Genomic DNA, 27,352 nt, shown 5'->3' with positions numbered 1-27,352 from the left:
ACTTCAATCCTTGTTCACATAACTGAACTACACTCAAATAAACACAAGCAGAAAGAACTTTACTGAAATTTCAGGAGTCATTAACTACATTTGAAATGTGGCAAGTCCAAATTGAGATGTCCTATAACTGTAAACTGTACAACAGATTACAAAGACTGCATACAAAAGACTGATACATTTACTAACAATTTTATGTTGACCATTAAATATATTACTCAATTTCATGTTCCTCTTTACTAGTTAATACAGTTATCAAATTTAAAAATCGTATGAGGAATTAAAATTCTGTGCTTTACGATACGGGATGCTTGGGGCTAGTGCACTGGGATGACCCAGAGGGATGGTATGGGGAGGGAGGAGGGAGGTGGGTTCAGGATGGGGAACACATGTATACCTGTGGCGGATTCATTTTGATATTTGGCAAAACTAATACAATTATGAAAAGTTAAAAAAAAAAAATTCTGTGCTTTACTACACTTCTATTGGATAAAGCTGTTCAACAATAGCTACTATCTCAGCTATTTTTGCAAAGAAATGTTACATTTTAGAGCACCATACATGACTTAGTGTAGTTTTTCAGACAAATACATCATATATTTTCTTACTAATGCTTCTCACGTATTTCAAACATACTAACTCAAATATTATCTCACCCCTTACCACAGACATCTCTCGTGCTTTTATTAGAGAAAAAGATAACTTAAATAATCTCTTAAAAAAAAAAAACTTTCAGAAGTCTGCAGATAGAAGAAATTAAGATTTTATTAAAATATCAGAAAGAACAGTATTCTGCAATATCTGCAGAAAGAACAATATTCTGCAGAGTTGTCACGAATTGTGGGAAGATTTATTCATATATTAAGATGCGGGGAATGCGGAGGGAGTTCCATAATGATACAGAGGTTAGGTTTCCACACTTTCACTGCCATTACTCAGGGCCAATCCCTGGTTGGGAATTAAACAGTCTGACCTATGACTATCAAACACACATACCACATCTGCTTTATTTAAAGATAGAAATAAATAACTCCCTTCCTCCACTGTTCATGGTAACACTCTCAAGACAAAATTCCCTTATTATATTTTAATTTACATAAATTTTAGGCCAAACTATGTATAAACCAGAATGACTACCCTTCATCTTCTTTTTTCCTTTTTCTTTTTGGCCATACCACTTGGCTTTCAGGACCTCAAATCACTAAAAACAATTAAAAATCTGAATCTTGTCTTAGGTTCCTATAAATCACTACGAAGTGAAATCAATATAAAGTGAAAATAAAAAATTACAAGCCTCTGTCAACTTAAAAAATTGTCAAAACCTAGAATATGAGAGTTCCATGTTAGGGCGAGGAGTCTCAGGTTAAACAGAAGTTTGCAACAAGGGGCAGGTAATCTGAACATCAAAAGATTATTCAGTTAAGAAAAATCAGCTGTCTCAAGTTAAGGAATTTACTCTTTTCTATGTATGGGAAAATGCAAGAGCCTGGGCTTACTGAAATCAATCACTGACTAGCATCCTTTGATTTGATTATTCACAGCCTTAGTTCCTTTTTCATGCAAGGAATAATGGCAGCCCATGGCTGGCTGCTGAATAGCACCTATTGTTCTTCCTGGGCGTAAGAAATAAACATTTGGAGGATGGAATCCCTAATGGTTGTGATATCCATGTGTACTGATTTGAAAGGAAATACTCCTTACCATAGTCCTCCCTGTGATCAAAAATTCAGCCAATTTGGGAGACATTTCATGACCATTTTTTGTTCCATGGTGCTGGGAGGTTCTTCCCAGATCAGACAAATAAGAAATTCTATTGCTATGTCACGCCAGGTGTTAACTTCTGGATTAGGCCCATTGGTAAGTAATCAAAGATTCTCTGTATCCTATACCTTCTAACCTATAAAGATCCATGAAATATTTTCTTTTTTGCTTCTTCCCATACATGAAATCAACTATATAATTATCAATTGTATACAGAACCATATCTTTGATAAATAACTTTAAGTCACCTGGTCACCAACACATTTGCTGGAGGCAGGGTTACACCTCCAACAATCTTAGGAGACAAGAGACAACAATCTTACAAAATGAAGTAGCTTAAAACACTGACAAACTTATAAAGCAACAGAGAGAAAAAGACAAAAACAATTTGAAAAAGAGAACAAACTAAAATCAGTATACAAATAAAATAAAATAGTATACAAAGAAAACTAGTAAAACAAATTAAAATTAGTATAACTAGTTGGAATCCAAGTCTAGTAAACCATCAAGTCCAAAGCAAAGTTAGTTGGATAAGTCACATTTTGGCAGGATCAGGCACAAAAATAGGGAAACGTTTCTTTATTTACAAAGGCATACTTTATCAACTTATTGTAGGTCACAGGACAACAGAAAAAACTTAACTGAAAAATAGCTTTAACTGTCAGTTTTCAAAAGTCAAAGTTATATCATATTTATCGTTCATTCAGTCCCATGTAACGGATTCCTGCTGACACACATGAAGTAATCAGGACTTTTCATTAACAGACAGCCACTGTTACTGAGTTCAGTGGCATTACCTAAAGACTATTGGAAATACGTGTTTAAAAATTCTTTTTATAGTCTTTTTGAAAATCATTTTGTAAAGGCAATGTAAATTTATGATAATCTATAAAGGACAAAATTTAAATTTATAGGCTAAAGATTTGAGGACAATGCAATTAGGAAACTGATTATTTCTATAATATAATATTTCAACATAATTTGAATTATGATAACTTTATAAGATGACTGATAAAGTTTGATAAAGTTATGATTGATAACTTTATAACACTATTTCATGATATATCACATATTATGGATTTCATGTAAAATTTTGGGTTATCTATTAATATATTAATGATACTTATCCATAAACAATCTAAAGTTTACCTCTCTATTCCTGACAATGTTTCCAAATTTAAAATACCAAAAACATAGCTTAATATATCTAAGATATCTCACAGGTGTTTCTTTGAAGCATCCATACCAGATTTCATTTCAGTTTCTCATGGAAACCACCAATCCCCATAGTTTACTCAAACTCATGTCCATCCAATTGGTGATGCCATCCAACCATCTCATTCTCTGCCATCCCCTTCACCTCCTCCCTTCAATCTTTCCCAGCATCAGGATCTTTTTCAAGGAGTCAGTTTTTTGCACCTGGTGGCCAAAGTATTGAGGTTTCAGGTTCAGCATTACTGCTTCAAATAAATACTCAGGACTGATTTCCTTTAGCACTGACTGGTTGGATCTCCTTGCAGTCCAAGAGACTGTCAACAGTCTTCTCCAACACCATAGTTTGAAAGTATCAATTCTTCAGCACTCAGCTTTCTTTATAGTTCAACTCTCACATCCATACATGACTACTGGAAAAACCAGAGCTTTGACTAGATGGACATTGCTGTCTAGGTTTGTTATAACATTTCTCCCAAGGAGCAAGTGTTTTAATTTCATTGCTGCAGTCACCACCTACAGTGATTTCGGAGTCCAAAAAAGGCTATCACTGTCTCCATTGTTTTCCCATTGGTTTGCCATGAAGTGATGGGACCGGATACCATGATCTTAGTTTTCTGAATGCTAAGTTTAAGCCAACTTTTTCACTCTCCTCTTTCACTTTCATTAAAAGGCTCTTTAGCTCTTCGCTTTCTGCCATAAGGGTGGTGTCATCTGCATACTGAAGTTATTGATATTTCTCCCAGCAATCTTGATTCCACCTTGTGCTTCATCCAGGTGGGAATTTCACATGATGTACTCTGCATAAAAGTTAAATAAGCAGGTGTCAATGCACATCCTTAACATACTCCGTTCCCAATTTTGAACCAGTTCCATGTCTGATTCTAACTGTTGCTTCTTGATCTGCATACAGATCTCTCAGGATGCAGGACAGGTGGTCTGGTATCCCAGTCTCTTGAAGAATTTTCCAGTTTGTTGTGATCCACACAGTCAAAGGCTTTGGCATAGTCAATAAAGCAGAAGTAGATGTTTTCCTGGAAGTCTCTTACTTTTTTGATGATCCAGGGGAGGTTGGCAATTTGATCCCTGGTTCCTGTGCCTTTTCTAAATCCAGCCTGAAAATCTGGAAATTCTCAGCTGAAGAACTGGCTTGGAGTTCTGTTGAGAACTGTTGAAGACTAGCTTGGAGAATTTCAAGCATTTCTTTGCTAGCGTGGGAGACGAGTGGAATTGTGCGGTGGTTTGAGCATTTTTTGGCATTATCTTTTCTTAGAGATGGGAATAAAAACTGACCTTTTCCAGTCCTGTGGCCACTGCTGAGTTATCCAAATTTGCTGGCATATTGAGTGCAGCACTTTCACAGTATCACCTTTTAAGATTTCCATCACCTCCACTAACTTTGTTCACAGTGATGCTTCCTAAGGCCCACTTGACTTTGCATTCTGGGATGTCTGGGTCTAGGTGAATGATCACACCATCATGGTTATCTGGGTATGAAGATCTTTATGGTATAGCTCTTCTGTGTACTCTTGCCAACCTCTTCTTAATATCTTCTGCTTCTGATAGATCCATACCGTTTCTGTCCTTCATTGTGCCTAAGTTTGCATGAAATGTTCCCTTGGTATCTCTGATTTTCTTTAAGAGATCTTTCTCTAGTCCTTCTCATTCTATTGTTTTCCTCTATTTCTTTGCCTTGATCACTGAGGAAGGCTTTCTTATCTGTCCTTGCTATTCTTTGGAACTCTGCATTCAAACGGGTGTATCTTTCTTTCTCTCCTTTGCCTTTAGTTTCTCTTCTTTTCTCAGCTATTTGTAAGTCCTCCTCAGACAACCATTTTGCCTTTTTGCATTTCTTTTTCTTGGGGATGGTCTTGATCATTGCCTCCTGTACAGTGTCACGAACCTTGGTCCATAGTTCTTCAGGCATCTGTCTATCATACCTAATCCCTTAAATCTGTTTGTCACTTCCACTGTATAATCATTAGGGATTGATGTCATACCTGAAGGATCTAGTGGTTTTCCCTACTTTTTTCAATTTAAATCTGAATTTAGCAATAAGAAGTTCACGATCTAAACCACAGTCTGTTTCTAGTCTTGTTTCTGCTGACTGTATAGAGCTTCTCTATCTTCAGCTGTAAAGAATATAATCAATCTGATTTTGGTATTGACATCTGGTAATGTCCATGTGCAGAGTCATTTCTTGCGTTGTAGAGGGTGTTTGCTATGACCAGAGTGTTCTTTTGGCAAAACTCTATTAGTCTCTTCCCTGCTTCATTTTGTACCCCATGACCAAACTTCCCTGTTACTCCAGGTATCTCCTGAGTTCCTACTTTTGCATTCCAGTCTCTTATGATGAAAAGGACATCAGTTTTGGTGTTAGTTCTAGAAGGTCTTGCAGGTCTTTATAGAACTTTTCAACTCAGTTTCTTCAGCATTAGTGGATGGGGCATAAACTTGGATTACTGTGATACTAAATGATTTGCCTTGGAAATGAGCAGAGATCATTCTGCTGTTTTTGAGACTGCACCCAAGAACTGCATTTTGGACTTTTCTGTTGACTATGAGGGCTACTCCATTTCTTCAAAGGGGTTCTTGCCCACAGTAGTAGACACAGGCAGTTATCAGAATTAAATTTGTCCATTCCAGCCCATTTTAGTTCACTGATAACTAAAATGTTGATATTCACTTTTGCCATCTCCTGTTTGACCATTTGCAATTTACCTTGAATCATGGACCCAACATCCCAGGTTCCTATACAGTATTGTTCTTAGCTTTGGTTAGATTCTAGTATTGGAGAAGTCTGTTAGAAATACCAAAAGAGTTTAAAACATAATAGGATCATAGGCAACTGAAACGCTTATTAACCAAAGTCCGAAAAAAAAAGAAAACAAATATACATCATTTAATGGTCCAGAAACACACGATTTGTTATCAAAAAGGAGCACTTCTAATGAGAAAAATCAAATCCAGTCCTGCAGTAGCTCACATTACAAAACCTATTTAGTTAACTTGAATCTAAATTTAGTTAATCCTGACTATGCAAAAAACCTTTTCCTCAGGATTTCTTTCCACAATTTCTTATCACTTTCTGTATCCATCCTGCCTCTCATTTTCCTTCCAAATAAAATCAACCAGCTCATTTTTTTCTTTCCTCCCCAAAAAAATGTAATTCCATTTCTCATACCTTCTTTACTGAAAACACACATTCTATTTCTTACTGTGTACTACAATATTACTGTATTATTCCCAATAGCTTTAATTAAATGTTTAAATAAGAATCCTCAACTCTTAAAACCTTAATTTTTAGCAAAGCTAAGAAGTAAGCAATTATGAACATTATGGTTCATACAATGGCATTCTATAGACTGGTGAAAATAAACACCAGTGATAATCTCTAAAATCATTTGATTTCTTATACAGAACATCTCAGGACAACATCAAACATTTTCAATAATAGTCATAAATACTTCTAGGTTTTTGGATTAATAACTGATGTCTCAGTCTCTTTCACCTATTTAACAAACTTTCCATCACTTACAGTAATGCAGCTCTAGAACTTTAAGTTACCAAATATCTGGAAATATCATTTTAAGTAGACATTTAAAATATAACTACTTTACAGATTTTATCTCAAAGTTCTTATTTCATTTGCATCTAAAGTTTCACCATGTTGAGTTATCTTTCTTGTAAGATACTTAGAAGGTCTTATTAATTAAATGTAGGTACATTAAACTTAAAATGTTATATTAATTAGATCAACAAACTTAAAAAAAATTAAACAAAATTAATTTCTACTTACTATCAGGAATCAACTTAATATTGACTATTTCCCAGTTCATGTGAGCCTGAAAGTCATCTTGAAAGGTCTATTTTAAATGTTAAGCACTTTTTACTAACATTAAATAGAACTCCTTATAAATTTAGACAGTACTTTTTAGAAGTAGAAAGTGAAACTGAAAGTCACTCAGTCATGTCCAACTCCGAATTCTACAGGCCAGAATATTGAAGTGGGTAGCCTTTCCCTTCTCCAGGCAATCTTCCCAACCCTGGGATCAAACCCAGATCTCCTGCACTGTTAGGCAGATTCTTTACCATCTGAGCAACCAGGGAAGCCCAAGAATACTGGAGTGTGTAGCCCACCCCTTCTTTTAGAGTTACCTCGGATGTATAATGTGCACATAGACATACCCAGGCAAACTAAAGATCCCATGGCTTTACTGAAAAATCAGATATGAACCAGGTATTGCAAAATAAACTTAGTTTACAAACAGTTGGAATAATTAAAGTTGAAGATAAAGGACTAATGCTGAAGCTGAAACTCCAATCCTTTTGCCACTTGATGTGAAGAATGACTCTTTTGAAAGGACCCTGATGCTGGGAAAGATTGAAGGCAAGAAGAGAAGCGGACAACAGAGGATGAGATGGTTGGATGGTATCACCGACTCAATGGAATGAGTTTGGGTTAACTCTGGGAGTTGATAATGGACAGGGAGGACTGGTGTGCCACAGTCCATGGGGTCGCAAAGAGTCACACACAACTGAGCAACTGAATGCCAAAGTCTTTGACTGTGTGGATCACAATAAACTGTGGAAAATTCTTCAAGAGATGGGAATACCAGACCTGCCTCTTGAGATACCTATATGCAGGTCAGGAAGCAACAGTTAGAACTGGACATGGAACAACAGACTGGTTCCAAATAGGAAAAGGAGTACATCAAGGCTGTATATTGTCACCCTGCTTATTTAACTTATATGCAGAGTACATCATGAGAAATGCTGGGCTGGAAGAAGCACAAGCTGGAATCAAGATTGCCAGGAGAAACATCAATAACCTCAGATATGCATATGACACCACTTTTATGGCAGAAAGTGAAGAGGAACTAAAAAGCCTCTCTTTTTTTAATTTAAATTTATTTATTATGATTGGAGGCTAATTACATTACAATATTGTGTTGGTTTTGCCATATATCAACATGAATCCGCCTAAAAAGCCTCTTGATGAAAGTGAAAGAGGAGAATGAAAAAGCTGGCTTAAAGCTCAATATTCAGAAAATGAAGATCATGGCATCTGGTCCCATCACTTCATGGCAAATAGATGGGCAAACAGTGGAAACAGTGTCAGACTTTACTCTTTTGGGCTCCAGTATCACTGCAGATGGTGACTGTAGTCATGAAATTAAAAGACGCTTACTCCTTGGAAGGAAAGTTATGACCAACATAGACAGCATATTGAAAAGCAGAGACATTACTTTGCCAACAAAGGTCCGTCTAGTCAAGGTTTTGGTTTTACCAGTGGTCACGTACGGATGTGAAAGTTGGACTGTGAAGAAAGCTGAGTGCGGAAGAATTGATGCTTTTGAACTGTGGTGTTGGAAGAGACTCTTGAGAGTCCCTTGGACTGCAAGGAGATCCAACCAGTCCATTCTGAAGGAGATCAGCCCTGGGTGTTCTTTGGAAGGAATGATGCTAAAGCTGAAACTCCAGTACTTTGGCCACCTCATGTGAAGAGCTGAGTCATTGGAAAAGGCTCTGATGCTGGGAGGGATTGGGGGCAGGAGGAAAAGGGGACAAGAGAGGATGCGATGGCTGGATGGCATCACCGACTCAGTGGATGTGAGTCTGAGTGAACTCTGGGAGTTGGTGATGAACAGAGATGCTGGCATGCTGCGATTCATGGGGTCGCAAAGAGTCAGACACGACTGAGTGACTGAACTGAACTGAACTGGACTGAGTAAGGCAGCCAATTCAAGGGAAAACAACAGGTTAGGCTTTCCTTTAACAATTCAGCGTCATTTTACTCAGTGTTTTAGTAAGCAAAGTCTTCCCAGTCTCTATATGAAGTTAACCACTTAGTATCCAAACTCAGACATCCCAGTGCCTTTACACTGAGGGGACACTACTCAAGCAGAACGTTGCCAGTCCTTCGACAGAGATTAACCCACTGAGTATTAAAAGTGAGCAACCCAGGTATGTCTTCTTGAAACAAGTTTCAAGGTAACATTTTCCCTCCACCAAATAAAACTTAGGATTATCTACCAACACAAGAGATCTGAGAACCAGGAAAGACTCACTCAAATCCATCTAGACCCCTTGAGGAGGTAGATGGGCACAAGAGGGATATACTGGTACCAAGGCTCTGGTTTTTCAGAGTTCAGGCAGAGGACAGCAATCTGCTCTGGGTCCCTTCATGATAGCTGCAAAAAGGTCAACCTAAAGAAAACAGTCACAAACTAAAAGTTGAGTTATCTTTGGTAGGAATTTTTAAAATGCATCTCAAGTAAACCTGAGGGGACTGTTTCCAAGAAGCAGGAGGAGGAACCAGTTTATATAGAAGTCTGCAGCAAGATGAAGGTAGTCTGAACATCAAAAGATTATTGTGGGAGGGCATAGCCAGGATGACAGCCAAGGAAGACAAAGAGTCCATGTCTCCCCATGCCTAGGATGCCTTCCAGTTGCTGGTCAGGGACCTCCTGAGGACAGGTTGATGGGAGGAGCCCCCGAGGAAACGAGGTACCAAACAGAGGGGTGTGGAGAAAGCTCAAGGCTGGGGACCATCAAATGAAGGTCTGTCTGCTGGAGGAGAAGAGTCTTTGTGCTGGGAGTAGCAGTCCTTGCTCCATCAGGAAGGGGAGGGATCTCTGAGGAGATAGAAAGGTCCACTGGGGAACCTGGGGTTCTACCTTCACTTGATCCTGGGGAGCCTTCTGAGCCCTAAGGGCCTGGACCTCTGCCTTCTAGGGCCTCTCCTCCCCTGATGGATCCCTCTTCCCTCTGGGGCACCCTAGACTCTTCAGGGATCCCACCATCTGAGTACATCCTGTGAATGAGAGAGGGAAGAAGGCTCCTGATGGAAAAGGAAAAGGATGGCTGGGCTTTGGGAGGCACCTGCAGGCTTCTGAGAACAAAGCACTGCCTACTGTCCCCTTCCTGTCTCCACTTGGCTCTGAGGAATCTCGTAAGGTGCTCAGGCCAAGCCCTCTGTCCTTTACCTTCAGGACTACTTCCACCTTTGGGCCCCCGCCACCCTCCAAGGCCCTCTACCAGGACCCTCTCCAGGGGCACTCTCTCCAGGGGTCCTCCACCACTCCTCCCTCCCAGTTGAGGCCTCTGCTATCCTGGAGCCCCCTTCTACCCTTCAGGGTCCCCCTCCACTCTCTCATTTCCTCTTCCCTCCAGAGACCCTGTCCTACATGTGCCCCCGTTCATGGGCTCTGTCTGATCTCTGGACTTGGCTCTCTGCAACTCAGGAGCCCCCTCTACCTTTCAGTTCTCTCCTCCTTCCAGGGGCCCCCTCCACCTTTCAGCAACCTCCCCACCTTACTCTGTCCCCCAGAGTCACTTTCGAGAGCACCTTCAGCCCACAGAGGTCCTGCAGGTGCAGAAAGGAGTGAAGACAGAGCAAGGCTGCCCATGGAGGGGTTCCTCCACATGTGGAGGAGAGAAGAATCCTACTGGTCCAGAATCCAGGACCTGGGGAGCCTCCTGGGAGCCTGGCCTTATTCACATACCCCAAAGCTGGAGTTACTGTAGAGGCCCTCTTGGTGCGTGAGGCCTAGGCCCCTACCCCAAACCAGGGTCCTCTCTGAAGGCTTGGGTACTGGGTCAGAACCCCACTCCCAACTAAACACCTGCACCATCTAAGCCGTTCCCCACCCAAGCCTCTGTTCACAGCCTAAGTTTTATCTACCTTTTGGTGTTTTGGGTTTTTTTTCAGTGTTTTTACTATTTACTACTAGTGGAGTTCAATTTTACCTTCCAGTAGTTGTTTCATGTATATTCTTATTTTTTTCTACTATTTATAATTTTTCTAGAATTATTCTACTATTTTTTAATCATTATTATTCTGCTCCCTCATTTTTATTTATATATACATATTTTTTTCTTCTCTCTCTTGCTGTTGAGTCTGGCTTTACCCTTCAGGATGTTATCTTTTATTCTTTGTAAGTTATTCTGCTGTTTCTTTTTCCTATCTGTTTATTTGTTTTTCTCTCTCTCTTTTTATTTTTTATTTTTCACATTTTCTGCACCCTACAGCTTGTAGAATCCAGCTTCACAGGTCAGAGACCAGATCTGAGCCTGAGTCATGAGTACTGAGTCTGAAATGCTGGAATAACAGAACCTCAGCCCCCAAGGATATTAATCGCAGTCACATCTTCCACAGGTACACATTTGACCCAGCTCTAACCAGTGGTCCACAAACTCCACTGCTGGAAACCTCAGGCCAAACAACTAGGGAGACAGGAACACATCCAAAAAAATAAAGTTACAGATGAAAAAGCAAGACAAAAAACTACAAGACCAAATAAATGAAGAGGAAATAGGCAATGTATTTGAAAAAGGATTTAGAATAATGGTAAAAAGTTTCAATAGATCAAAAACAGAATGCAAAAAATATAAGAAACATCTAATATATTTAACAAATATGTGTAAGAAATAACAAATAAACACAGTCGTTAAAATTAAAAATACTCTATAAAAACAGAAAAACTGAGGCAGAAGAATGGATAAGTGACCTGGAAGATAGAATGACAGAAATAACTGCCAAGGAGCAGAATAAAGAAAAAAGAATGGTAAGAATTGAGAACAGTCTCAGAGACTTCTGAGACAACATTAAATGTGCTAACATTCAATTTACAGGAGTCCATGTAATCATAAGCCTATAATGCCTTTTCAAAATCCAGATGCCTATCAGAATTATTTCAGAATATTTCAAAAATGCAAATGTCCAGGCATTGCTTTTTTTTCATCCAAAAGCTCCAGATGTGTTTTTCATCCAAAGCTTCAGATGTGTTTCTAATGAGCAATCATGTTTAAAAACAGGACTGTATGATGATCTTTCACTTCATAGTAGTTTCACTTTTTTCTAATACATACAAAACATTCACTTCAGTTTAGATATATTCTTACTATGCCTGACTTATTAACTGCGGACATCACTACTCTTCTACTTTTTGGCCATTATTTAGTAAAACAAGGATAAATAGAACAAAATTACTAAGAAAGTCAACCTGCTGAGAACATCACTAAGGACTAAAGAGCAGAAGAAATATACAGCATGGACACACTGGACAAGAGTGTTCGCATTCTGGGCAGGCGGTAGCAGAAGGGTGAGAGATTTAAATAGCACGTGACTTAACTGATAGGGAGAGGGGGATAACTGGGACCAGAGACGCGAAACCAGGGATAAGAGAGACCAACTATTTATAACAGGCAAAAACTTGGAAATAACTGAATATCCATCAAAGAATGAATGATTAACCAAAATATACCAAATGTGGGTATACCCTGGCTTTTCAGAGGAGACAGAATAATGACTCAGCCATAGACACCGTTCACCTCAAGTGCAATGCCTGTGACTACTACACCAACAGCGTGGACAAATTACACTTGCACACCACCAATCACAGGCATGAGGCAGCCCTGAAGCTCTACAAGGTTTAAAATTCTATGAGAACCAGACCACACATTCTTCTGCTCTTAGGCTGTGCTGTTTTCAGAGATGCTAACCTGTTAGTGATTAACCAAGATTAGGGTCTTGGACGCTTGTGGTTATCAGAAAGCCTTCCCTGAGTATGTCTACAGTTCAAGGAGAATTTCTGCATTTATGTCTAGGAGGGATGCTCTAAAACTATACTGACTTTATGTAAAGACATATTTGTTTTGTGAATGCTTAACAATGCAGTTGGATGATTGAAATGAAAAATTTGACACCAAAGGGATGTAACCTGGACTTAAGTTCTTTTCAGCCTTAATGGGAAAAGAAGTAAATTAGTGTATTTACAGTAAAAAGAAATTCTACGTGATCCTGTAGCCTTGAAATAACTATGCAAAGAAGCAGGACGTACAGTATATATGAAGAAATTCACTTGCTAGCTGTGTTCACTCTTGTCTTTCTGCTTCTAAAATGCATCTTTGAAAAAAAAATAAATAAAATAAAATGTATCTTTGTAATATTTTCCACTTTTTAATTTCCTGCTCTATTTCCTATCGCAAATTCTGTGAACTATTTTGATTTGTGTTTTCCCATTACATACAGTTATTAACAAGTCTTTGTCAAATATAAAAAGTAGTGAATGAAAAAAATCAGTGGCAGAGCTGAGGTTCAAATCAGAATCTAAATGTTGCCTTTACAGTCCTTTACTATAAGCACTCATCTAAACCTTTCAAAACATTATTTTGAAGGTAAATGATAAAAATAACAAAATAATGCATAGTATTTCAGACAGTGAAATGTTCGTGATCTTTTAAAATAATTTTTCTCTCAATTTTTTAACAGCACAGAAGCTGATAAGACCCAAACTGTAACAAGAAGGGGTAACCAGTTTGTATTGATTTGTAGGCCTATGCACTTTTTCTCCATATCATCAATTTTCTACATGAAGCTTAAATATGGAATTTCTGGTTTCCTCTTTGCAATGTTTCTTAGAGGCCCTTGGGATTCACAGCAGATCTGTTCCTCTGACTCACATTCATGGGATGTATATTCTCATCTCTGTTCACTATCTTGTTAAATCTTTCCGTCTATCACGTCTTGCTGAGAGGGCATCTCAATCTAACTAATGTCTGTGTTAATTAATATTTGCCCCCAAAATCTGACCTATATAGTTGTTTTATATTTACATGAAAATAGGATGAGCTTTGACAATAAGCCCAATTATGATTGGAAGTATAATATATTAGACATAAAAGAAAAGAATAGAATCAAATGGTATTCTCCACTATCTCCCTTGAGTTTATACAGAAGACACCAGTAATTAATAAAGCCACCTAGAATCCTTCTTGACACAGTGTTCTTGGCAATGCTGACCAGTTGATTAGAAGGGGCAGGTAGATTGAAACCTATTTGCCATCTTTATTTCTGTCTCTGGAATAGGTTCAGTTAAACCATACGAAAACTATCTGCTTTCCTACGTGGCTTTTAGCAGAAGCTTTGGAACTAATTTTAGGGGAAGTAGGTGGGAAAGAAGGCAAGATAAAACTGTAATTTGCCACCTGCTGTTAGGTGAACACCTTGGCCATAAATTTGTGTCTTTGGTGTTTTTGTGTGTTTATGTATAATATTATTTTCTTTAAAATCCCAAGGACGGAGGAACTTCGTAGGCTGCAGTCCATGGGGTCGCTAAGAGTCGGACACAACTGAGCGACTTCACTTTCACTTTTCACTTTCATGCACTGGAGAAGGAAATAGCAACCCACTCCAGTGTTCTTGCCTGGAGAATCCCAGGGACGGGGGAGCCTGATGGGCTGCCGTCTCTGGGGTCGCACAGAGTTGGACATGACTGAAGCGACTTAGCAGCAGCAGTAGCAGCATAGACAGGAATAAAATACTGATAAATGATACAACATGAATAAACACTGGAAACCTTATAATAACTGAAAGAAATCAGATACAAAATTTACGGCCAAGGTGTTCACCTAACAGCAGGTGGCAAATTACAGTTTTATCTTGCCTTCTTTCCCACCTACTTCCCCTAAAATTAGTTCCAAAGCTTCTGCTAAAAGCCACGTAGGAAAGCAGATAGTTTTCGTATGGTTTAACTGAACCTACACCAGAGACAGAAATAAAGATGGCAAATAGGTTCAATATTGTTTTTTAAGCAATAGGCACAGAATGGTCCCGGTTAGTAATTCCTGGGGTTTTTTGGGTTACAGATGATGAAAATGCCCCAAATCAGATAACAGTATAATCACGCATTTTGAATGTACAAATAGCACTGCACCGTACAGTTTTAAAATATTAAAGAGGCAAATTTTATAGTATGTGAATTTTACCTCAATAATTGTTTAAAGACATAGCTAAAAAAAAACCAAACAAACAGGAATTAAATGGCATACAGTAAGTAATAGGAACTTTATAGTAAAAGAGAGTCAAAGAAGACATATTAAAAATGAGACACCGACAGCAAATAAAGGAGTAGGCATTCTTAAGTTGGGAGTAAATGTGAACAGTACATATATTCCAAATAAATGTCACAGATGCTAGGCTGGATTTGCTAAATAGCCAACTATATGTTGTCTTTTAAAAGACACACATTGAATCCAAGCAAATGGTTAGGAAGGGCAAAGCTATGCAAAGAGAACTATATAAGAGTCAAGTGACTATATTAATTCCAGGCAAAATAAATAAATATTAAGACAAAGAGGTAGCTTTCACAATAAATTGATCAATACTCACAAAAATCTAACTGTTCTGAATGTATATGCAAATCCTAAAATATGTGATGCCAAAGCTAAAAGAACTCAAAGGAAAATTTAAAATAATAAACAATAAGAAATCCTAAAATTTCAATTTCACTGACAGAATATACACCAATAGTTGTTAAGGATACGTTAAAAAACTAAACTGGACCAAAGCTGACTTTTTTTTTAACAGTCTTAAAAAGGGATAAGGGTGGGAAGGAGATGGGAAATATTCCTCAAGATTTAAACTCAGAAAACTCAGAAGAGCCATTTCTAGGTATAAAATCTGTATTCCTGTGCACCCACTAACACAGTATTTAAGGTGCATTTTTATAGTTAAATATGCGCTTGTTAAGAATAAAATGGGGTGCAGATACAGGATCATAAAACAGCCCTAAGTTTTTAATGTACGTCCAAGATGACCATTAATAAATATTACTAAGTATCTTTTCCAAAACTCTTATCAGAGAATTTCTTAAACTGACCAATGAGTACACATTTAAAAAGTGCAAGGTAAGAAACTATGGTAAATATTACTACCAAATAAGACCAAAGAGGAACAGAGTCTAGAATAAAGTATCTTTTATGCTTCTAAGAGCTAAAATCTTAATTTTAAAATCATGCTTTTTAAATTAGTATTAAAAAGTGCATGATGATGCTCTAAATCAAGAAAACAATCCCCAAGAAACAATATCTTACTAAGAAAAAACTACCCAAACTTTTAATTTGTTAAGCTGATCTTTACTGTAAACTTTAACAGCACTTTATTTCCTTCTTCACTGACATTCTGGGGACAAGCTCAAAATAATGAAACGTAGCAGAATGTGGGCACTCAGTCGCTCAGTAACGTCCAACTCTTTGCAATCCCCACAGACTGCAACCCATCAGGCTCCTCCATCCACAGGATTGTCCTGGCAAGAAATACTGAAGTGAGCTGCCTTCACCTTCTCCAAGGTGGCAGAAAATGGCACTTGGGCATAGACAGGATTATTCTGAAATGAAACTCTAGACAAGTCATCAGTTCAGTTCAATTCAGTCGCTCAGTCGTGTCCGACTCTTTGCGACCCCATGAATCATAGCATGCCAGGCCTCTGTCCATCACCAACTCCCGGAGTTCACTTAAACTCACATCCATCGAGTTGGTGATGCCATCCAGCCATCTCATCCTCTGTCATCCCCTTCTCCTCATCCCCTTCTCCTCCTGCCCCAATCACTCCTAGCATCAGGGTCTTTTCCAGTGAGTCAACTCTTCGCATGAGGTGGCCAAAGTACTGGACTTTCAGCTTTAGCATCATTCCTTCTAAAGAAATCTCAGGGCTGATCTCCTTTAGAATGGACTGGTTGGATCTCCTTGCAGTCCAAGGGACTCTCAAGAGTCTCCTCCAACACCACAGTTCAAAAGCATCAATTCTTCGGCACTCAGCTTTCTTCACAGTCCAACAATCACATCCATACATGACCACTGGAAAAACCATAGCCTTGACTAGATGTACCTTTGTTGGCAAAGTAATGTCTCTGCTTTTTAATATGCTATCTAGGTTGGTCATAACTTTCCTTCCAAGGAGTAAGCATCTTTTAATTTCACAGACAAGAGTATTTCTGAAAACGGGATATAAGTTGTCAGTTGTAAATGTAAGGGATACTTACACAGGAAAACAACATTCTTAGAAGATCTCCTTTTGATAGCAGAAAAAATGGAGGACTCTCAATTACAAGATGGAAAGAAACCCAGAATTAAATATGCATAACAACCTTAACCTCAGTTACCCTTTAAACTGTTAATTTGCCTCCCACCCTCAACATCTCACATGCCTTAAACAGTAAATGGTATTTATGCTTGGCCCATTTTGAAGAGGAACTAAAAAGCCTCTTGATGAAAGTGAAAGAGGAGAATGAAAAAGTTGGCTTAAAGCTCAACATTCAGAAAACAAAGATCATGGCATCTGGTCCCATCACTTCATGGGAAATAGATGGGGAAACAGTGTCAGACTTTGTTTTGGGCTCCAAAATCACTGCAGATGGTGATTGTAGCCATGAAATTAAAAGACGCTTACTCCTTGGAAGGAAAGTTATGACCAACCTAGATAGCATATTAAAAAGCAGAGACATTAACTTTGCCAACAAAGGTCCATCTAGTCAAGGCTATAGTTTTACCGGTGGTCATGTATGGATGTGAGAGTTGGACTGTGAAGAAAGCTGAGCGCCAAAGAATTGATGCTTTTGAACTACGGTGTTGGAGGAGACTCTTGAGAGTCCCTTGGAATGCAAGGAGATCCAACCAGTCCATTCTAAAGGAGATCAGTCCTGGGTGTTCTCTGGAAGGACTAGTGCTAAAGCTGAAACTCCAATACTTTGGCCACCTCATACCAAGAGCTGAGTCATTGGAAAAGACTCTGATGCTGGGAGGGGTTGGGGGCAGGAGGAGAAGGGGATGACAGAGGATGAGATGGCTGGATGGCATCACCGACTCGATGGATGTGAGTCTGAGTGAACTCCTGGATGGTGGTGGACAGGGAGGCCTGGCATGCTGCGATTCATGTGGTTGCAAACAGTTGGACATGACTGAGCGACTGAACTTAAGTGAACTGAATTCAACTTTCCAAGCTATGTCTCATGGCTATAAGGCAGAAGATGGAGAGACTCCAGATTGGACATTTAAAATCAGCCAACCCCCTCTTTGCATTTCCTGAGATAAGAGACAGGTAGGTTGTAACTGAGGAATTTACAACCAGACCCGTATTTGCTCTTGGAAATAGCAATAACAAAACAAACAGGGTAGACAGCAAGTCTTTCTCTCTTTTTAACACTTCAAGAGAATAAGTATGGCAAGGACAAAGAGAAGCAAAGGCCCTTCAAAGTACAAAATAAGGAAAACATAACACATGTGCAGAAAAGTCAAGGGATAACTCCAGGCCATAAACGGTCTTGCTCTTCCCATCTTGGGAGATCCCATCTTGGTTCAGGGATGCATGCACACCCCAGGGGAGGGTCCCATAGTAAGTCAGGTATGGAAAAAGAAACCAGATAACTGGCCTGAAGGAACACAAAGACCCAGCAGAACTGCCTTATATAAATGACTTAATGTTCCTTCAGTGTGCACCTCCTCACCAAGGGCGACACCATACCCTTTCCCTTAGGTTGTGCATCTCTGCCTTGCTCTCAACTAAACAATTTCTCCACATGATCTCCCACTTGTTGTTGTGCTATGTCCCTAATAATAAACTGTACCTACCTTTACAGTTTCTGCCTCCATGATAAATGCACTTTTCACTGGGGACAAAGAACAGGGAAAATTAGGTTCTAGCCTTTAGCCCCTTGATGACTAGGATTCCTAGATTTTATCCAAGCTACCCAGGTTCAATTCCTGGGCAAAGGAGTAAGATCTCACCATCGCTCACTGTTGGCTCTCTAAGATCAGAGACAACAGGTAAACATGTTATTAAATTCCATTTCTCTCCTGCAAATTCACTTTACCACAGAGGGGTTTCAGCCAAGAAACTAGAAAGGGAGAGCAGAAATGAATTTTTCCTCAAATAGCAGGCAGACATCTGTGCTATTTCTACACATTAAAAAATTCTTGCACTTATCACAGTTAAGTTTTTATCACTCTGATTTATTATCTCAATTTATAAGCCAATCCTTGGAAAATTCAGTGCACGTTCAAACAGAGCAATCATTAGCCTACCTTAACAACAATCTACAGGGAATTTCCTGGTGGTCCAGCAGTTAGAATTACCTTGGCCTGAGTTCAATCCCTGTTTGGGGAAACTGAGATCCTGAAAGCCCAGAGAATTGTCAAAAAAAAAAAACAAACAAAAACACCATCTAAAAACATGGGCAGATAGGTGTTAATTTCAACTCAATGTTAATGGTTTTCTTAACATAAATTAGCTCTCTGGATACCTGATTTTAAAAATATTAGGATCATTTTAGCGTGAGTTCAAACAGCTCAAAGCATCATGAGCTGCAATTCAAAAAAATAAAAAATCATGGAACAGGGACTTCCCTGGTGGTATTGTGGAGAAGAATCCAACCTACCAATGCAGGGAACATGGGTCTGATTCCTGGTCCATTAGATTCCACATGCTGTCAAGCAATTAAACTCCTGTACCACAACTACTGAGCCCATACGCTGCAACTTCTAAAGCCCATAAGCCTACAGTGTGGGCTTCATAACAAGAAGCCACTGCAATAAGAGGCCTGAGCACCACAACTACAGAGTAGCCTCTGCTTTCTGCGACTAGAGAAAGCTCTTAAGCAGCAACAAAGATCCAGTGCAGCCAAAAATAAATTAAAAAAGTCTACATTGATTCCATAATTCAGTTCAGTTCAGTCGCTCAGTCATGTCCGACTCTTTGCGACACCATGAACCACAGCACACCAGGCCTCCTGGTCCATCACCAACTGCCGGAGTCCACCCAAACAGTGATGCCATCCAACAATCTCATCCTCCGTTGTCCCCTTTTCCTCCTGCCCTCAATCTTCCCCAGCATTAGGGTCTTTTCAAATGAGACAGCTGTTCGCATCAGATGGCCAAAGTATTGGAGTTTCAGCTTCAACATTAGTCCTTCCAATGAACACTCAGGACTGATGTCCTTTAGAATGGACTGGTTGGATCCCCTTGCAGTCCAAGGGTTTCTCAAGAGTCTTCTACAACACCATGGTTCAAAAGCATCAATTCTTCACTGCTCAGCTTTCTTTATAGTCAAACTCTCACATCCATACATAATTACTGGAAAAATCACAGCCTTGACTAGATGGACCTTTGTTGGCAAAGTAATGTCTCTGCTTTTTAATATGCTGTCTAGGTTGGTCGTAACTTTCTTTCCAAGTAGTAAGCGTTTTTTAATTTCATGACTGCTGTTACCATCTGCAGTGATTCTGGAGCCCCCTGCTAAAAAAACTCAGCAAAGGCCACAGGACTGGAAAAGGTCAGTATTCATTCCAATCCCTAAGAAAGATGATGTCAAAGAATGCTCAAACTACTGCACAATTGTACTCATCTTACACAATAGTAAAGTAATGCTCAAAATTCTCCAAGCCAGGCTTCGGCAGTATATGAACTGTGAACTTTCACACATTCAAGCTGGTTTCAGAAAAGGCAGAGGAACCAGAAATCAAATTGCCAACAACCACTGGAACATCAAAAAAGCAAGACAGTTTCAGAAAAACATCTATTTCTGCTTTATTGACTATGCTAAAGCCTTTGACTGTGTGGATCACAATAAACTATGGAAAACTCTGAAAGAGATGGGAATACCAGACCACCTGAATTGCCTCTTGAGAAACCTGTATGTAGGTCAGGAAGCAACAGTTAGAACTGGACATGGAAACAGACTGGTTCCAAATAGGAAGAAGACTCCATAATTGGCCAACTGCTAAAACTTCACTTTGACCCAAGTCACAATTCCTATCATACCTCAATAATGAATACCAAATGTTTCCCACTTAGTTAGATTTTTAAAATAGCTATTTCAGTTTTTAAAAAGGATCTCTTTCAAATCTAAGAAAGTTTCCATTTCAGTTCAGTTCACTCAGTTGTGTCCGAATCTTTGCGACACCATGAATTGCAGCACACCAGGCCTCCTTGTCCATCACCAACTCCCAGAGTTCATTCAGACTCACATCCATTGAGTTGGTGATGCCATCCAGCCACCTCATCTCTGTCGTCCTTCTCCTCCTGCCCCCAATCCCTCCCAGCATCAGAGTCTTTTCCAAGGTGGCCAAAGTATTGGACTTTCAGCTTTAGCATCATTCCTTCCAAAGAACACTCAGGACTGATCTCCTTTAGAATGGACTGGATGGATCTCCTTGCAGTCCAAGGGACTCTCAAAAGTCTCCTCCAACACCATAGTTCAAAAGCATCAATTCTTCGGTGCTCAGCTTTCTTCACAGTCCAACTCTCACATCCATACATGACCACTGGAAAAACCACAGCCTTGACTAGATATACCTTTGTTGGCAAAGTAATGTCTCTGCTTTTCAATATGCTGTCTCGGTTGGTCATAACTTTCCTTCCAAGGAGTAAGCGTCTTTTAATTTCATGGCTGCAGTCACCATCTGCAGTGATTTTGGAGCCCCAAAAAATAAAGTCTGACACTGTTTCCACTGTTTCCCCATCTATTTCCCATGAAGTGATGGGACCGGATGCCATGATCTTCGTTTTCTGAATGTTGAGCTTTAAGCCAACTTTTTCACTCTCCTCTTTCACTTTCATCAAGAGGCTTTTTAGTTCCTCTTCACTTTCTGCCATACGGGTGGTGTCATCTGCATATCAGAGGTTATTGATATTTCTCCTGGCAGTCTTGATTCCAGCTTGTGCTTCTTCCAGCCCAGCATTTCTCATAATGTACTCTGCATATAAATTAAATGCAGAGTACATCATGAGAATTAAATTAAATGTGTGAGGGTGACAATATACAGCCTTAACGTACTCCTTTTCCTATTTGGAACCAGTCTGTTGTTCCATGTCCAGTTCTCACTGTTGCTTTCTGACCTGCATATAGGTTTCTCAAGAGGCAGGTCAGGTGGTCTGGTATTCCCAACTCTTTCAGAATTCTCCACAGTTTATTGTGATCCACACAATCAAAGGCTTTGCTTAAATGTCAGCTAATAGGAAATATATAAAAGGATACTTTAAATATCACCACTGAAAGATTACAGTACAAAAACACCATTTCTGAAACCATATTAATAAATTTTTATCCATATCAGTTCAGTTCAGTTTTCATTCAGTCGTGTGCCGACTCTTTGTGACCCCATGGACTCCAATGTGCCAGGCTTCCCTGTCCATCACCAACTACATATAAGCAGATCAAATCTAGAATCAATTCTAAATTATTTCCATTTCTCAAAAACATTTAAATAATAACAACTATTCTAAAACTATCCCTCGAGGCAAAAAAGTACACATCAGTGAACAGTAGACAAACTACAACTTCCTTAACCTCTTTAATGATTAATATTGTTTAGTTGCTAAGTCATGTCCAGCTCTTTGCAACCCTATGGACTACAGCCTACCAGGCTCCTCTCTCTATGGGGATTTGCCAGCAAGAATAACGGAGTTAGTTGCCATTTCCTTCTCCAGGGGGTCTTCTTGACCGAGGTAATTACCCAAAAAAACACCCCAAACCCAAAGTTTTGATAATATTTTGCATGTAAGACTAAATATTTACAAAGATACCTCTAAATAAACAGTAGCAATATATTCCCAGACCTCCAGCATTACTTTAAAGGAGTACCATATTAGTGATTGTCTATAAACTAAAAATATCACTTGTCATCTGGCTCTACAAAGACTGAGTCACTAGCCATGGCAGCTATCGACTTTAACATATACTGAAAGAAGCTCAGGGTGGAGAAAAAGAGAGAGGTACTCTGCTTGGGAATAACTGACTGATCATGTTTTCAGACAATTAACCTATCTTTGGGAAAAAATTTTTATAAAGATGCAAGTTCCTGCACATTCCCATACTTTAAAAAGCACTAAAATAATTACGATAACCATTCCCTGGAAAAGGGAATGGCAACATACTCCAGTAACTCCTGTCTGGAGAATCCCATGGACAGAGTCGTCTGGTGGGCTGCAGTCCATGGGGTGGCAAAGAGTCAGACAGGATTCAAACAATACAGAATGCATGCATGCTGGTGAACAGCTGTAAATCTTCTACCAAGTTTATATACTGACTTACCTCTTACCTAGGCTAAGGAGTTCCTCAGAACAATCTGACAGGCTGTCTCCCAGGCTGCAGTCCTCAGTAACTCCCTAAACAAACCTGAGACTCACAGATCTCATCTTCTGCTTTTTTTATTTCAGCGAACAATTCTATTTCAATTCTATTCTTACCTAACAAAAAAATCAAAACATTTTCTAAACTGCAAGGCAAATCACTACTGATAATTTCTGTTAAAAGGCCTCTTTAATCAGTTAAAATACACTGTAATTTTTAAAAAGTTGAGGGATTTCCCTGGTGGTTCTGTGGTTAAGACTTGGAACTCAACAAGGCACCAGGCCAGGGATCCCTCCCTTCTCAGGGAACTAGGTCCCGACCCTGAGAAGCCTAATGAATTAATTATTTTTTAAAAACCTGTAACCTAGTTAAGGTCATGTGACAGTTCAAAACCTTTGATTAGGTAACATCTAGCTGTTTACAGCTTATTTTGAATCTAACTCAGATAGTACTGTGCTCTAGATCCAGGTTTGATCCATGGGCCAGAAAGATCCTCTGGAGAAGGAAATGCCATCCCATTTCAAGTTTTCTTGCCTGGAGAATTTCATGGACGGAGAAGCCTGGCAGTCTACAGGCCATTGGGTTGCAGAGTTAGACAAGACTGAGCAACTTCACTTCACTTTAAATCTAAAATTTCCAACAATGTGTATTATATGGCAATCCTTCAAAAGTTCTTTTACTAGACAGCCTTAAGAGTCTATGATTATAACAATTCTAATGGCCCATAAGCAACATTATACTTAAAAAAATTTTTTTCAGAAACAGAGAAACTAACCATTGAAAGCAAGCACTCCTCATGAGAAGAGACTTCAAACACAGGTTTGAAGGAATTGTGCATGTTAAATCCTAGCAGTTTTACTTTATGCCAAATATAATTCAATAAAGCTTGGAAAAGTAGGGAGAGGTGAATCCATGAGATTGCTAACACAACCCAGAATATTTCACTGCACTTAAGTGACTAATATTAAGGTTAATGAGTCTTGACCTAGAAGAGAGGAATTCACAAGTCTCAAAGCTAAATGTTAACAAAATTAATTTCCATTTCACTGAAAACATTTGTAACTGTTAATAAAATAACATCACTCCGTGTTTTACAAAGCTACAATTCTACATAATGAAAGTTCAAGCCTTCTCATTATTGGAAAATTACTGTAATTATAGAGACATGCTCACCTTCATAATTAATAATTGAAAGAAGTGAAAGTGAAGTTGCTCACTCGTGTCCGGCTTTTTGCGACCCCATAAACTATAGCTTGCCAGGCGCCTCTGTCCATGGGATTTTCCAGGCAAGAATACTGGAGTGGGCTGCCATTTCCTTCTCCAGGGGATCTTCCCAACTCAGGGAACGAACTGGGTCTCCCGCATCGTAGGCAGACACTTTTACTGTCTCCTGAGTCACCAAGGAAGTCCCAATTAAAGAGATTTCCTTAAAATTTAAAACCAATACTGCATCACATTGTAAACAAATATCAAATCCCCAACACTGAATACTATCAACTGAGAATTTACCTGAATTCATATATTTGGAATTTAAATTTATAAACAAATAAGAAATCAAAAATCACGGTATCTTTTTAATTATCACAACTGGAGTAACACATTTGCCCATTCTTTTTCAAATTATCATTAGTATGCTCAACTTCAGCACAGCATAGCACATTCTCAATCTCACTGACCCAAGTTAAAAGATCAACTCTACAATATAACATCCCCTTAAAGTCAAAATTTTTTCAGTTTATTGGGGCAACTTTGAAAGTATTCAATTTCTTGAAACTAATAACAATAATCATGGTCACTTACATCTTATTAGATTTAGTCACTATTTTGCCAGTTATAATTTTAACACAACAATTTTCACATACATGATAAAAGTTTATGTTCTAGCAAATCAACTGAATTTAGTGAAAAAATTATTACAGTTCAGTTGGTGGTCACTCTTTGCCAAGGAGACAATGATAAAAGGGAGATTACGGGGAAAAGAAACTCAACTACACAAACTCAAACTAAAGATGAGAATCATGTCAGGAAAAACACTTTAAAAATAAAAATCACATAACATTTCCTTCCCAACTGCATTACAGAGAAATTCACCTTGATAATTAATAATTGAAGGAAGTGAAAGTGAAGTTGCTCAGTCGTGTCTGTGACCAATTTTATCTAAAAAAAAGAAACTAATGGAAGTAAGATTTGTACAAAATGTCCAGCTTTCAGACAGGAGAATATATTTTAACCAGATTTTGCTCACGAGACAGAAAACGACAGGCTTAAAAACTACAGGGCCTTTGTACAATCATAAAATTAGATGAATAAGGTTCATTTAACGTGCTTAGGGTTGATAAGTATATTCAGTGTTTATCAATGCTGCTATGCAGCTTTGTAACAATAAAAGAACTATACTTTTAGATAATAATGCTTAATTTTTGTTCAGTACTATCGAGCTACAGGAGCTGAGACAAAGGCATACTCCTTGCTAGTATTTCCCTGTTTATATCTACAGCCTCTCTCGAAGCTCGCAGAGTCATTTCTGCACCATTTCCCGCCATCTTGGCCGACAGGGGCAGCCATTAACTAAATGACAGTGCCAACAACTTTTACGCAAACAGCCAAAGCTCTCTGGTCTCCTTCACACAAGAAACTAGGCTCCAGAAACAACACGATCGTAAAACTGCATTTACGGTAATATTTCTTAATGGCTAGACCCAAAGAAGTAGACAAATCACTTAACTTCTGGTAAAACACATAAAGATCTGTACACCGATGAAATACCGAGTTTTAACTCTTCACTGCTGTCAGGTACTGCAAGTCTCACTTTCCGAGAACAGCATATAAGAAAGCTTAAAACGAAGTTAAAATTAGACGCCAGAGAAATAACTCCCCCGCCCCCCAAAAAAGTCTAAGTGATATATGTCTGAAATTTTAAAAACTGTACATATTAACGATCTAGTGACGGTCAAGTTCACTCATGATTGCCTTACCTTGAGCAACAGGGTCTCAGTCTTGGCGCCATCTTCGTGAAGGTTCAGGAACCCAAAGAGAAGGCTATGAGAAGAAATACAGAACACTTGTTAACGCTGGGGTAAATCTACCCGGCCTGCCCGTTCCAGATCCCGAGGCTTCAGTAGAAGCCACCGCTTCCAGGGGGCCGCCCCCGCAGGCACCCTGAGGTCCGCTGTCCTCAAAGGCCGGTTCCAGTCGGTGCCGAGGCAGTTAGGAGAATGACGGCGGTCCTTACCTGTCCAATCCGCTGAGCTCCTCCCTCTCCTCGGCTGTCAAGCTTAATGTCCCTTCCTTAGTCTTGCTTCTCGGTTTTCCCGCCGCCATTTTCTTTTCCTCATCACTGAAAGCAGGGGCGGCTGCAGCGAGCGACACTCCGCAGGATTTCATGTAAATGCAACCAACGCAAAACTCCCAAAGCTGAAACCTACCAACTCCCAGTCTAAGCTGGAAAAGACGCACTAGCGGCGAGAAACTGGCAAACCAACTTTATCGCCGCTGCCTCCTCCAAAGCGACGCACAGTGACGAAAAACCCCAAGGTTAGCAAAAGCAGCGGATACGCGGATATGGAGTTCGGCTACCAGAATCACATCACCGGGTTCGCGGAGACAACAGATAAGGCGGAACTTCGCTGTAATGGAAGAATTTCGTAGAATCACAAACTTCACCAGCCACCAGCACAAAGTTGTTGTAATCGTGTCAAAGGGCGAACCCCAAGTCGCCGTGACGCCCGCACCCCCTCATCCAGGCGCCGCCAATTGAAGCGAAGTATTCTTCTCACGTGACCTTTGTTGACTTACGTCAGTCGCGGCTCTACTGAACTTGCTGGATACCCAAGGCCGACCCCAACCAGGGACAGGAAGGGGCGGAAAGTCCCGCCAGTAATTGGATAATGGACCCGTCAGTCGGGGAAAGGGACGACACCAGATACAGCAAAAAGTTTGGCTGTGCGAATTGCATACACCTTTGTAGCAAAAGGAAGGTGCGGGTCTCATTACTTTCGGAGCACACATAATAACCAAAGGAGGCAATGAGGGGAAAGGTGAGATCAGGAAAACACTGCGGACGACGTTGGTACACCTTAAGGGTATATACAACTCCTTTACCTGCTCCGCAGCGCGAGGCTTTATGTTCTCGGACCTCGCTGGTTGATACTATCTTTAACAACTACAGGGCACTGAACTTACGCTCGCAGAAGAGACTTTTAGGATTTCTGGGAAATCATGACGCTGCGCCCTGAACTTTTCCTGCCCTGTTGCCTCTCAGCCGCGTTCTAAGAGAAAGAAATAAGGACCCTAAGACTTCAACCCACTAACTAACCCAGACTGAGTGAAACTCCACACATAATTACTTTTTAGTGTGCTGCAAGAATCTCCAAGTGGAGCAGTAATCAGAGCTGCTTATGACCAGCCTTAGGCGAAAGAATGGTTTTGGTCATTACAGTTTCAAGATGAGGTCCGCCTTTAAAAACAAAATG

The 27,352-nt window shown here is 39.5% G+C and overlaps 1 protein-coding gene across 8 annotated transcripts in view; it reads right to left on the bottom strand.

The window, feature by feature from the left end:
* Positions 1–26,618, bottom strand: part of LOC138986345 (lysine-specific demethylase 6A-like) — a 189,082-nt gene extending 162,464 nt beyond the window's left edge. For 7 of the 8 annotated variants that reach the window (XM_070365610.1, XM_070365616.1, XM_070365611.1 and 4 more), the window contains exons 1-2: positions 26,113–26,617; positions 25,856–25,919 (exon numbers count right to left, since the gene is read on the bottom strand). In XM_070365610.1, the coding sequence (XP_070221711.1) occupies positions 25,856–25,919; positions 26,113–26,264 (216 nt within the window). In that variant the 5' untranslated portion in view covers positions 26,265–26,617. Of the gene's footprint in view, positions 1–25,855; positions 25,920–26,112 lie in introns of all 8 variants that reach the window. The other variant, XM_070365613.1, reaches the window with a different exon arrangement.
* Between the last annotated feature and the right edge of the window lie 734 nt (positions 26,619–27,352).

The sequence above is a fragment of the Bos mutus genome, chromosome X (assembly GCF_027580195.1).
Source record: "Bos mutus isolate GX-2022 chromosome X, NWIPB_WYAK_1.1, whole genome shotgun sequence".
Taxonomy (NCBI): Eukaryota; Metazoa; Chordata; class Mammalia; order Artiodactyla; family Bovidae; genus Bos; species Bos mutus.
This window is presented reverse-complemented; position numbering and strand designations above follow the sequence as displayed.